Here is a 12341-nt window from a genome sequence, read left to right as displayed (position 1 = left end):
TTTTTTTCAGAATGAAAATGATTTTAAAAAATAATGATCTAGCAAGCCGTAGTATGGATATCATCTGCGAAAACGCAGGTTTTTAATGAACTGATTGTCGTTTCATACCAATGTTAATATGTATGGGATTTTTCCTGACTTTTACAAAAAATCGGAAATAACGACAATTCGTTAAAACGAGTAAATTTTTCACCGTTATGAATTCTCGCTATAACGCACTTCTTCTGTATTCCCTAGTGGAGAGAGGTTTAAAAGTGTGGTGGCCTATGTGTGTTCTGCGCACGTTACCACAACAGTTAATTTTTAAACCATTTTCACACCAGGCGAATGCTCGGGCTGTACCTAAATTTAGGCCATGCCACTACCTTCTGTCATTGAAAACCTTTGATGTGTTAGTGCGACGTTAAACAAATAGGAAAGAAAGTTTATGTTTTGAAAAAAAGAGTCCATGTAACAATAATTTTTGGAAGAATTATTTTGAACATTTCATTCAAAAGTCATTTTCTGATTTTTCACATTGAAAATCAGAAATTATAATGATCCTTAATTATGTGGCTATACTGTGTGCTATTTTCTCCTGAGATATTCTACCCACTCTAGGAAAATGCTGAGATATTACCTTAATTTGAGTCCTGAGCATCTTACACAAATCCTAGCCCTAATAATTACAAACATCGGGCAAGTTGACTGTGCAGTTAGGGGCATGCAGCTGTAAGCTTGCATCCGGGAGATAGTGGGTTTGAACCCCACTGTTGACAGCCCTGAAGGTGGTTTTCCGTGATTTCCCATTTTCACACCAGGCAAATGCTAGGGCTGTACTGTAATAAAGGCCACAGCCGCTTCCTTTCCACTCTTAGGCCTTTCCTATCCCATTCTTGCCATAAGACCTATCTGTGTTAGTGTGACGTAAAGCAAATCATAAAAAAAAGAATATATACAATGGAGAGAGAGAGAGAGAGAGAGAGAGACTCCTTATCCTGATTGACTATTGTTATTGATATTCGCTCTGTACCTTAGATGGCGTTAATGCTACAAATCTGCAAAAGCTAACCTGAACTATGTGTCCAACAGCTAGAATCAACAAATTTGACCATTGTTGGTCCTTGATTGGTCCGTATTGACTAAGCTCATGGAAAAATGCCATGGATAGTTGTTAGGTCCGCCCTAACTCGTTAGTTTACACAGTTATTATTCATATGTTCTTCATCAACAAATTTGACATCATAAACCAAAATTCCTCTAATTCTAAGATGAATTAACCTAACTTACACTAAAAACACAAATAGTTAAAAATGTAAAAAAAAAAATTATTGTATTTTCTCGCATAATTAATGCCCTTGCATAATTTACGCACCCCAATGTTTTTGGGTCCACAGTGGAGAAAAAAGAAATGTTCATGTACTTGACGCACCCAAATCCATCACACAGTTCCGGATGGTTTTCGAAATAAAGATGTCAACTACTCACGTAACCGCCTTCCTATTACAAAACCAGGTATTCCAAATACCGGCCAACATTCTGTTATCAGCCAGTAGGAAATACCACTGCACTAGTTCAGCGAGAGAATCAGCGCAGAAGTGACTGGTGACCCTCTTTTCCAGTTTGGTACAAATGTATTTTACGAGTGTTTCGTTTAGGTACGGGACATGTTTTTCTCTGATCTCAAGATGTTTGTTAGTCCACATTGAGAAAGTATTTGACTAATACTGCAACATATAAACTCGCGGTGATCAGTTATGCCAAAATATATGGAAATAGGGCAGTGGGCCGCAAGTATTCAGTGTCTGAATGCAATGTGCACTACCGCGGTAACAGAGAAGAGCACATCAAGTGACCAACAGGTCTCGCAAAGCATATCGCGGACAAAAAAGCGGCAAATTTCCGGAAGTAGGGGAGGATCTGCTTAAATATTTGATTTCGTTACGCAATGTTGGATATGCTGTTTCTCACAAAATGCCGTATTTTAAAAGACGAGACATGGCTGCTGCACATGGTTTCAGTGTTTCGGATTTGAAGGTTTGCCAAGGCTTGATGATTAATTTTATGAAGAGAAATGGACTTTCTCTCCAACGAAGAACACCATTATGCCACAAAATGCTGAATGATTTCAACCAAAAAAGTAATTGATTTTCTTTGCTTTGTGATTGAGAAGCATAAAGTGGAGGAATATTTGCTCTCCCAAATAGGAACCACAGGTCAGATGCCAATCAGTTTCCGTATGCCACTAAGTCAAACAATCAATCAATAAGAAAGGGACATCGAGTGTTATCGTACGCACTACGGGAAGTGAAAAAGAACGATTTACTGCAATGCTATTCTCTTTGGCAATGCTTGTTGTAACAGGTGATGGCAGAAACCTTGCACCTTATGTTGTTCAAAAACGAAAACCAATGCCTAAAGTAAAATTTCCACCAGGGATCCACGTTCGTATCCAAGAACAAGGGTGGTCGCACATGTCACTCGTAGAATGGATACGAGCAGTTTATAGCAGGGGCCCTCCTTCGATACCCCGCCCTTCTCATGTTGGACAGTTTTCTTTTCTTTTCTTTTTTTTTTTCTTTCTTTTTTTTTTCCGGCATGTCATTATTATGTACGTACATGAATTGTACTTTTATTAGTACACATTTATTTCACCAGGTCATATTGTCAGCTCTTAATGGGAAGAATATTTTCCATTGTCGGTACTTCAAACCCATGTGACCAACTTACCTAATGTACCCTATTTGACTTTTCAGAAAAAATCTCACACTGTAATTTTACACCAAATGACGATTAACCGCAAATGAGTTGAAACAATTTAGTGTATATTATATTTGATGTATCTTTTAAATGTAAATGAATTGTAAATTTCTTTTAAATACTTGATTCCTCGAATAAAATTTTTGCCTGTATTTTAATAAAAAAAAGTGCATTAATTACGTGAGGAAATATGGTAAAATCTATGGTCTTTGTTGCTGTTAAAAATCGTGCTAAGAAAATTTTATCATCCTGACCAAGCAAGTGGTTTTGCGGTTTATTTCACATAGCTTTCAGCGTGCATTTGGGAGACAGTGGGTTTCTGTTGGCAGCCCTGAATATGGTTTTCCATGGTTTCCCATTTTCACACCATGGAAAAATGCCATGTGTATTTGTTAGGTCCTCCCTAACTCGTAAGTTTACACAATTATTCGTAGTTGTTTCGAGAGATGGCCCACTCTATTCATCAGCAAATTTGACATCATAAACAAAAATTCCTCATGTTCTAAGATGCATTAACCTAACTTACACAAAAAACACAAATAGTTAAAAATGTAAAAAAAAATAACACACAAACTGTTTCCTTTATAATGCTTATGTAAATTGCATTATAATGTTATGTTTGGCCTTAATGTTGAGGAAGCACTTTAAAAGTTAATTTAAAAACTGTTGATCTCTTGAACGAAGTTAAAAATTAAAAACAATATAAGATCTATGATCTTGCTTGCTGTTAAAAATCCTGCTAACAAAATCGTATCCTCCTCACCAAGCAAGTGGCTGTGCGGTTTGTGTCACGTAGCTATCAGCTTGCATTTGGGAGGTAGTGGGTTTCTGTTGGCAGCTCTGAAGGTGGTTTTCTTTGGTTTCCCATTTTCACACCAGGAAAATGCTGGGGCTGTACCTTAATTAAGGCTACGGTCGCTTCCTTCCGTTCCTATCCCACAAAAGAAAAAGTCATCGGCTTTCTAGCTGTTAAGACATTATTTAGAATGAATACCCCCATGATAATAGCTTTATTGAACAAACTCGTCATATGAAGGTTCTTGTCCATATATAAACAGAGTGGATCAAGCAATCCGCCGTGCCCTTGAAATGAGTGCCTGGTACATGTTATTCTTATTCTAAAATAAGAAGAAAATCCGATTAGACTAATAAATTCAAAACCTGATGCTGAATACCATTATGTGGAATAATGTGATTGAACTTACATAATGTCCCAGGGCTCTCACTCTCTAGCCAGATATGAAACTAACAGCAGATGTTGATCTAAGCCTGAAGCGACTCGAGCCACTAGCGGATAAGGGAGGGGAATGAACGCCTAACCTTGAAGGCTGTAAAGAATGTGGGGGTTTTAGTGGCTAGGGTTAATGGTGTCTTTCTTTTCTTTATCTTCCTTTCACATATCGATTTGCTAACATGAACAAAGGATTTTCTTCACCTATGTTTTCATTTAAATTATTGTCAAAATTTTTTTTCTGTGCCAACTAAATTTCTAATTTCTCTAGGGCATCCATATATTTTCCTTTATGTGCATAATGTATTAATTTAATTGTAAATTAAAGGGTTTAGAATAAATATTGTCAAGGCAGACCTAACAGCTACACATGGCATTTTTCCAACGGCTAGTTCGCTATAAAATTCTTCCTCATATTCACGCCCCATCCTCTCTGAGGTTTGTATTATTTGAGGGTGTGGCAATTTGCTATATATATTAGATATCTTCCTACAATATTTGGAGGCTGCCGCAAGGAAGTTTTTTTTTTTTTTTTTAAATCTTCCTGAAAGTTAAATGAAAACAGAGTAGTTTCAAGGTGGCTGTTAAGGCCATTGGGTGTGGTTTCTGAAGATGGCTATCGACCCCTTAAATTTGGCTGTCCCAATTAAAGAACTCCTGTGAAACAAAATTATTACACCTCAGCATCTGATAAGATAGCTATTAGAATAACCATCAAACAAACAACATTATAATTAATGTATTCACACCCAGTTGTCTTCAAGTATTCCAAAAATGTCCATTGGTCAACTCTCTTGTGCAGAAAATGTTCCATATTACTTTCCTTTATTTTCTTTCTACCCATTATACTGTGCTCCTAGCCCAGCAGACTAGTGCCATGTATGCTTCATTACGTGCTGTGTCACTGCTTGGTTTTCTTCATAACTTACACTTTCCCTGTAAAGATTTCCTGCCTGTATACTTAAAAGAGGTTTAACATTACAGACTCAGTCACCCCTGGAAGCTCAGGTAGCAGAGATTCTCAACCAGAGTAAATGTGCTCAAGAAGACAAAGAGGTAAGTAGTAGCAAGTACAGTAAAAGTATGATTACTGGTTATATGGTGGATGTACAGGGTGCGGCATAAGTCATTCAACCGCTGCATAGTTTGTTGATGGTTATATTTTCACTAATTGCTGTAGTAACCATGAATCCTATGCACAGAGTAATTTGTGTAAAGAAGGCTGGCAGGACTGATTTGTTATTAACAAGTGACTATCTGAGACTTGGCCTCATTTATGCATTCGTTGTTATTCATTGTTAGCATGAAATGTTTACATTATGAATAGAAAATTGTCTAATTTTTTTTTTTTTGCTAGTTGCTTTACGTCGCACCCATACAGATAGGTCTTATGGCGACGATGGGACAAGGAAGGGCTAGGAGTGGGAAGGAAGCGGACGTGGCCTTAATTAAGGTACAGCCCCAGCATTTGCCTGGTGTGAAAATGGGAAACCACGGAAAACCATTTTCAGGGCTGCCGATAGTGGGGTTCGAACCTACTATCTCCCGAATACTGGATACTGGCTGCACTTAAGCGACTGCAGCTATCGAGCCTGGTAAAGAACAGCGTGTGTTTGCTATACAAATGTGATGGAAATTGGATAGAAATTATGAAGATGTAAGACGATCTTTTGTTGAAAAGTTCCCGCACACACAGCCACCATGTAGACAAGTTATCTATAAATTAAATGGAATCTTAGAGGTGACAGCTGTACTGACTTACCACATATTGGACGTTCAAAATCAGTAACTACTGAAGAAAATCTGTAGCTCGTTGCGGAGGCATTCGTTCAATCACCCAAGAAATCTGCAAGAAGAGCTTCTAAGGAGCTACAATTTTCTGACATAAGTTTAAGGAGAATGTTAAAAACATTACATCTAAAGCCTTATAAGCCTACATTACTATACACCCTAAATGAGGATGATCCTGATCGAGGACGTGAATTCTGTTGGTGGTATTTGATCTGCAGTGAAAGTGATCCTAACTTTTACGAAACAATTCTGTGATCTGATGAAGCCAAGTTTTAAGTTAAATGGAAGGGTTAAAAACACAACTGCATGTATTTGTTTTCTGAAAATCCATGATTTGTTATTGAGGAAGTGTTAAATGCTCCAGTATCTTGAAATATTAAGAGAAGTTATGACTGAACCAGACAGTATGCCTGTACTTGAAGCAGTATGAAACAACCTCATTTGGCAGCAAGACTGTGCTCCACTGCGCTATGAATTAAATGTCCATTCATTTTTAGGTATGGTTTTCCGTGGTTTCCCATTTTCACACCAGGCAAATGCTGGGGCTGTACCTTAATTAAGGCCACGGCCGCTTCCTTCCAACTTCTAGGCCTTTCCTATCCCATCGTTGCCATAAGACCTCTCTGTGTCGGTGCGACGTAAAGCCCCTAGCAAAAAAGCATTTTTAGGTGAGAATTTTGAGAAATGGATAGGAAGGTGGGGTAAAATTGATTAGCCTCTGAGATCACCCTATCTCACACCATGTGATTTTTCAATATGGGGGATATTGAAGAAAAAAGTTTTTGCTACAAAACCGTTAAACCTACAGCATGTAATGCATTTGATTGAAGAGAAATTTGAAAACATTTTTGGTAAGAATGGGAGGTTGTGTGACAAGATATGTAAATCAGTATTTAAACAATGTGTTAAATGTCTAGATAACAATAGAGGCCACTTTGAACAGGATTTCTATAGGGTAATTACAGTATTTTGTATAAATCATTAAAGCTACTTATTTCATGGCATGTAGCCTCCGAAGAGGCCTGGTGCAGTTGATGCCGTATAGGCCACCTGCGTGTCTGTGAGGATGGGGCCCTACCTGTTATGAATTCTAATGCTGAAGATGGCACACACCCCCAGCCCCCGAACCATTGTAATTAACCAAAGAAGGTTAAAATCCCCGACCCAGCCGGGAGTCGAACCAGGGACCCTCTGAACCAAAGGCCTGCACTCTAACCATTTAGCCATGGAGCCGGACATTAAACTTACTTATGCTGCACCCTGTATTTTTATGGATGTAGGTACTTCCAGGGAAATGTTGAAAGGAGAAAGATATAAGTTTTAAAATAAACCTTTGACTGGTAAAGAATGAAAAAGTAAGAAAAGGATTTCAGATGTAGATTGGAGGTGCAGTGCTAGGAATAACATACCTATTACTAGTTTAAAAAAATTTGGGGTGTATTGTAGGCTTCTAAATTTGTGTGAAAGTTAATTTTTAGTTATAAACATTGTAGCGAATAATTTTCGTTACAAAGGATTGATATGAGAAGATATTCATACGGAGAAGAGTTTCCAGATAGAATAAAAGTACAATTACTGGTTAATATCAAGAAGATAATTTTAATATAATTTGTTCTGTGCTGTAATATCATGTGTGTATAACAAACACCTTCTTATTATTGTGTTCTTACGAGCTATTCAGTAGACATTATTTCCATTCTTGCACAACAGTGTTGTTCTTTTAAATGAGTTTGCCTTTATAGTGTAATAGTTAGCACCATTAGTTGCCATCCTCAGAGGTCTGGGTTCGATTCCCAGTACTGCCAGAGGTGTTAAGAATGGCAGTAGGGCTGGCACCCACAGCTCGCCTCAGTTGATGGGGATGCACTGATGACCTGTGGAACAGCCAACCATCAACTGTGATAAATGTAGCAAGCATTGAGCGTGTACACTTTGTTGTGAGAGGTGACTGAAGAAATAGTATTGAGGAGATAACAACAGAGGTTGGAATTTCAGTGGGAAGTGTTCACACAGTTCTTCACAAACATTTGAATACACATTGCATATCTCAAATGTTGGTTCCAAAGATGTCTTCTGAAAACAAAGAATCAAGAATTATTACTTCTCACAATCCGATCAGTATGGCTGATCAAGATAATTTTTAACATAATTGCCATAGATGATACTTGATGCTGTTTGTACAACCTGGTAACTAAACGACAGTCGAATGCCAAATCTATTTGGGCAGTTTAGGGATACTGAAGCCAATTGTAAAAAAAAAGTCTTACAGCATGAGAAGACCCATGCAAGGGAGGGAAGAGAAGTAAAATGCATTTAAGTTGTAGTGGTGGTGATTATTGCTTTAAGAGAAAGTCCAGCCGGGCAACCATTCTCTCTTTAACAACATTAATAATAATAATAATAATAATAATAATAATAATAATAATAATAATAATAATAATAATAATAATAATAATCATCATCATCATCATCATCATCATCATCATCATCATCATCATCATCATCATCATTGTCATGAGAAGGGAAAAAAGGTGCTACACTTCAAAGAATAAAGGTCTTGGTAAAAGGAGGATGCAATCGGGGGAGCTGGGAGTAAATGAAACCTGAACGTGTGACAGCATGTTTCAGGCATGCAGTGTTTAAGAACGTGCAGCCGGGCAAGGCTGAAACAGAACTGAGGTTTCATTTAACTTGAAGAACCCAAAGCAGGCAGCAAAAGTTTTGCGTAATTCACATAATTTAAACGATCATGTTGATGTTCATAGACATGTCTAGCTTAGTTGATGAAAATAAAGGAGATGGAGTCTGTAATGCTCACATTGGACACGGCAGTATTGGAAGTCTTGGATGTTATAAACAATGTGTATCAGGTAACTGACGTAACTACAGATGACTTGCGAAAATTTCACGACTTCAAGTGATATTCTTCACAAGCTACTAAGACAATTACTGACAAATCAGATAGCCATTATCAGAGATTTTTAAAAAAAATTGTATTTTGTTCACTGTTTGCGTGGGTTAATTGTTTGCATAAGATTTTGTAAGTATCTTTATGAGTGAGGGAGATATTCTGTCATTATTCTAATGGTTTATCTGATGTGCGCTTGTCCTGAAGAGATTGGATGAAATAATAACAGGAGGTAGGAGGGGGTAATGAGGATCATCATGTGCTAAACTTGCATATGCATTCAGCTTAGTTGCTAAAATTGCAATCAGAAATCCAATGGAAATAATTTGCTGTATCCACTATAATGAACACCAGCTAGGATTCTGTTCAACTCCAGGCACCGTTATAAATACTTCCATTCTTGACACTTTGTTAAAATCTGCTAAACAGAGGAAAGAAGACATCATGGTAATTTTTTGGATATTAGAAAGGCTTTTGACAATATCGGTCACAGTCACCTTCTAAAAACTCTACAATCCGAAGGAATACCTTGAAAACTCATGGACATAATTTCCAACCTTCAGACTGGGAATGTCACTCAAATCAAAATGCAGAAGGGATCTCCATTATCACCAGCCTTCTATAACCTAGCCTTAGATCATACCTTAGACGAGTTAAGCGAAGATAGACTCTCGCGGCATTACGGGGCATCTCTGTCACCCAAACTACCACCTATAACCATAATAGGCTTTGCCGACGACACAATCATCATTGGGAAGAACAAAGAAGCTGCTTTAGATCTTGACTAGCCCACAGGAGGTTCGAAGAAATTGGTCTTGATATCAATCCTCAGAAGTGTACAGGGATATGTGTAATCTGAGGCGAGTTGAAGCAAGGTTCGCTATCCGTGGAGGAAGACTGTAGAATTGACTTAATTGGAGATGGCGAACCTTCAGGGATACTCTAGTGTTCGACAAGACTGCTGTAATGAAAAACCTTCACAATAAGCTCCAATTTCTAACATCGTTGCCACTGCTTAAGGAAGACCAAAAGCTTATAGTACTGAATTCCTCAACCTGTCCCAGCCTGATATACACTTTCCTGACATGCAGTTTTAAGAAAATCGCACAGAATTGTTTGTCCGATAGCAATAAAATTATTAAAAGTGCAACAAAGGAGATATTGCATTTGCCAACGGATACTCCAGATGGCATGATGTACACCTAAAAGAAATACAAAGGACTCGCTTTTTTAAAACCTCGTGGGAAGTTTACCTACAATGCATTAATGCCTGCAACATCTTGCTTAAGGTTAAAAATCTACTCGGTGTCACTTTGAGAGTTTCTTACGCGGAGAGTCGGGAATGTATAGAATGTCTAAAATTAACAAATGCTGATACTCGGAAAATAACTGCCAAGAACGGCCTGTATGTTACTAAGAAGATCCGTCAAGAGCTACGAGAACTTGAATTCACCTCCCGGTGTTCACTACCCAAGATTTTGCTGGTGTGTACTCTTTGTAAAGTTGTACTCCGAGTCCTTTTTGCGGTGGAGTGGAGAGAGGTTATAAAGATGACTGCTAATGTTTCTGCGGTGTGTTCGGTGCCAGGCAGATCCCTGGACAACAACCTCTGTCAGCATTGCCACGGAGAGAAAGAAACTCTTGGTCGTGTCCTGGGATTCTGCACATGTGGGGAGCTCCTAAGAAACATGCAACACCACCAGATCAGATCCTTCATTGCCGCCAGTTTTATACAATCTCACAACAGATCACATTTTTCGAGAAATTGGCGAAAAAGAACTGTGTGACATGCATGGTTATTCTCTTGCCAATGGACTGAAACCTTTGACAATATTAGGCTTCGCAGATGATACGGTTATTGTAAGAAAAAACTGAGACTCTGCAATAGAACTGACGAAACTAGCTTTACAAAGGTTTCGTGAACTTTGTCTAACAATAAACCCTGAAAAATCTGAAGTTATTGTCAGTAGAGGAGAAATAAATGAAAGGCTCATTACAGTCGAAGAAGGTATGGAGATTAAATGTATTTCGAGAAACGAATGTGTCAAATACTTAGGGGTAAATTATGCAGATACTATGTTATTTGATTCCAAGAAGTCAATGACACTCCATCAGCAGAAACTCACCTCGTTATCATCCTGTCCCTGGCTTCATCCGGATCAGAAATTTTCAATTCTAAATTCTTCAATCTGCCCTATGTTGACTTACCAGTTCCTGTGCGTTCCTGCAGGTAAAATACCATGGCGATTTTTGGAAGATGCTGATAAACTCATTAAGAGTACACTAAAGGAGATCTTATCCCTTCCTACTGACACTCCGCATTCTATGATTTACTCAGATAAATGGTACAAAGGGTTAGGTGTTTTTAGAGCAAGCTGGGAAGCCTTGATTCAGAATATAAACAGCTGCAACATTCGAAACGGGAGAAGAACCAATATATTGAAGCCACCAGAAACCTAGATGAAGAAATTAACAGATGTTTAACTGAATTAAACGTAAATGGTAAAATTGAGGATATGAAGAACAGGCACGGTGAGTATGACACTAAGAAACTCAGAAATAAATTATGAGAATCTGAATTTGAAAAAGGGTGCCAGTTGAGAAGTAAAGGTCAGGGAGTGTGTCTGTACAAGGAGTTCCCTCCTGCGAACCGCTGGATTAGAAATCATGATGGCCTTTCTAGCACGGAGTGGAGAGATGTGCTGAAAATGGCATATAATGTTGCACCTGTAAGAGCTGTACCAGGAAGGTCCCTTGATGTGGGAACTGCTGCAGAAGATGTAGTGAGACTGAAACATTACCTCACGTCTTGGGTTCCTGCGCCTTCGGTGAAGCTCTTCGAAACACTAGACATCACAACATCAGGTCATCCATAGCACAGACGCTCCGTGAGAAAGGATTTCAAGTGCATGAGGAAGTCCATGGCATTGGAGTAAATGGCAGCACGAGAAGGATTGATATGATCACCATCAAAGGGAAGAAAGGAAATATATTAGACCCCACAGTAAGATTTGAAACACACCCCGACCAACCAGATGAAGTACACCGTGAAAAGAAGTCTATCTACCTGCCTACAGTGCCGTATTATAATAAGTACGAACTGGATGACATAGAAGTGACGGGTCTCATGATCGGTGCGAGAGGGACAGTTCCTAAGAAGACGATAGAACTGATGAAGACCTTTAACATCAGTACTATGGAGTTCATCAACTGGGGGCTAAAAGCGCTCAGGGGTTCTCTTATGATACTCAGATACATCACTTATACTCACCAGACTGAGACATAATCTAATTTTATTTTTGAATGATTGTTTGTGTATTCTTTTTCTTTGGCAGCCTCCAAGTGGAGGAAGATTTTGAAAATAAAAAATAAAAATACTGTTCCTTTATAATTGAGAGTTTTCTTCAATTAATATTTATTTATTTATTTATTTATTTATTTATTTATTTATTTATTTATTTATTTATTTATTTATTTATTTATTTATTTATTTATTTATTTATTTATTTATTTATTTATTTATTTATTTATTTATTTATTTATTTATTTATTTATTTATTTATTTATTTATTTATTTATTTATTTATTTATTTATTTATTTATTTATTTATTTATTTATTTATTTATTTATTTATTTATTTATTTATTTATTTATTTATTTATTTATTTATT

At 37.5% G+C, this 12341-nt stretch overlaps 1 protein-coding gene across 1 annotated transcript in view; it reads left to right on the top strand.

Annotated features, from left to right (window-relative positions):
- LOC136857558 (U3 small nucleolar RNA-associated protein 14 homolog A) overlaps positions 1 to 12341 on the top strand; it is a 175802-nt gene that overhangs the window by 50257 nt on the left and 113204 nt on the right. The window contains exon 5 of the mRNA XM_067136318.2: positions 4955 to 5026. Within this exon, the coding sequence (XP_066992419.2) occupies positions 4955 to 5026 (72 nt within the window). The remainder of the gene's footprint in view (positions 1 to 4954; positions 5027 to 12341) is intronic.

The sequence above is a fragment of the Anabrus simplex genome, chromosome 1 (assembly GCF_040414725.1).
Source record: "Anabrus simplex isolate iqAnaSimp1 chromosome 1, ASM4041472v1, whole genome shotgun sequence".
NCBI lineage: Eukaryota > Metazoa > Arthropoda > Insecta > Orthoptera > Tettigoniidae > Anabrus > Anabrus simplex.
Note: the sequence above shows the minus strand (reverse complement) of the source record. Positions and strands in the feature narration are given on the sequence as shown.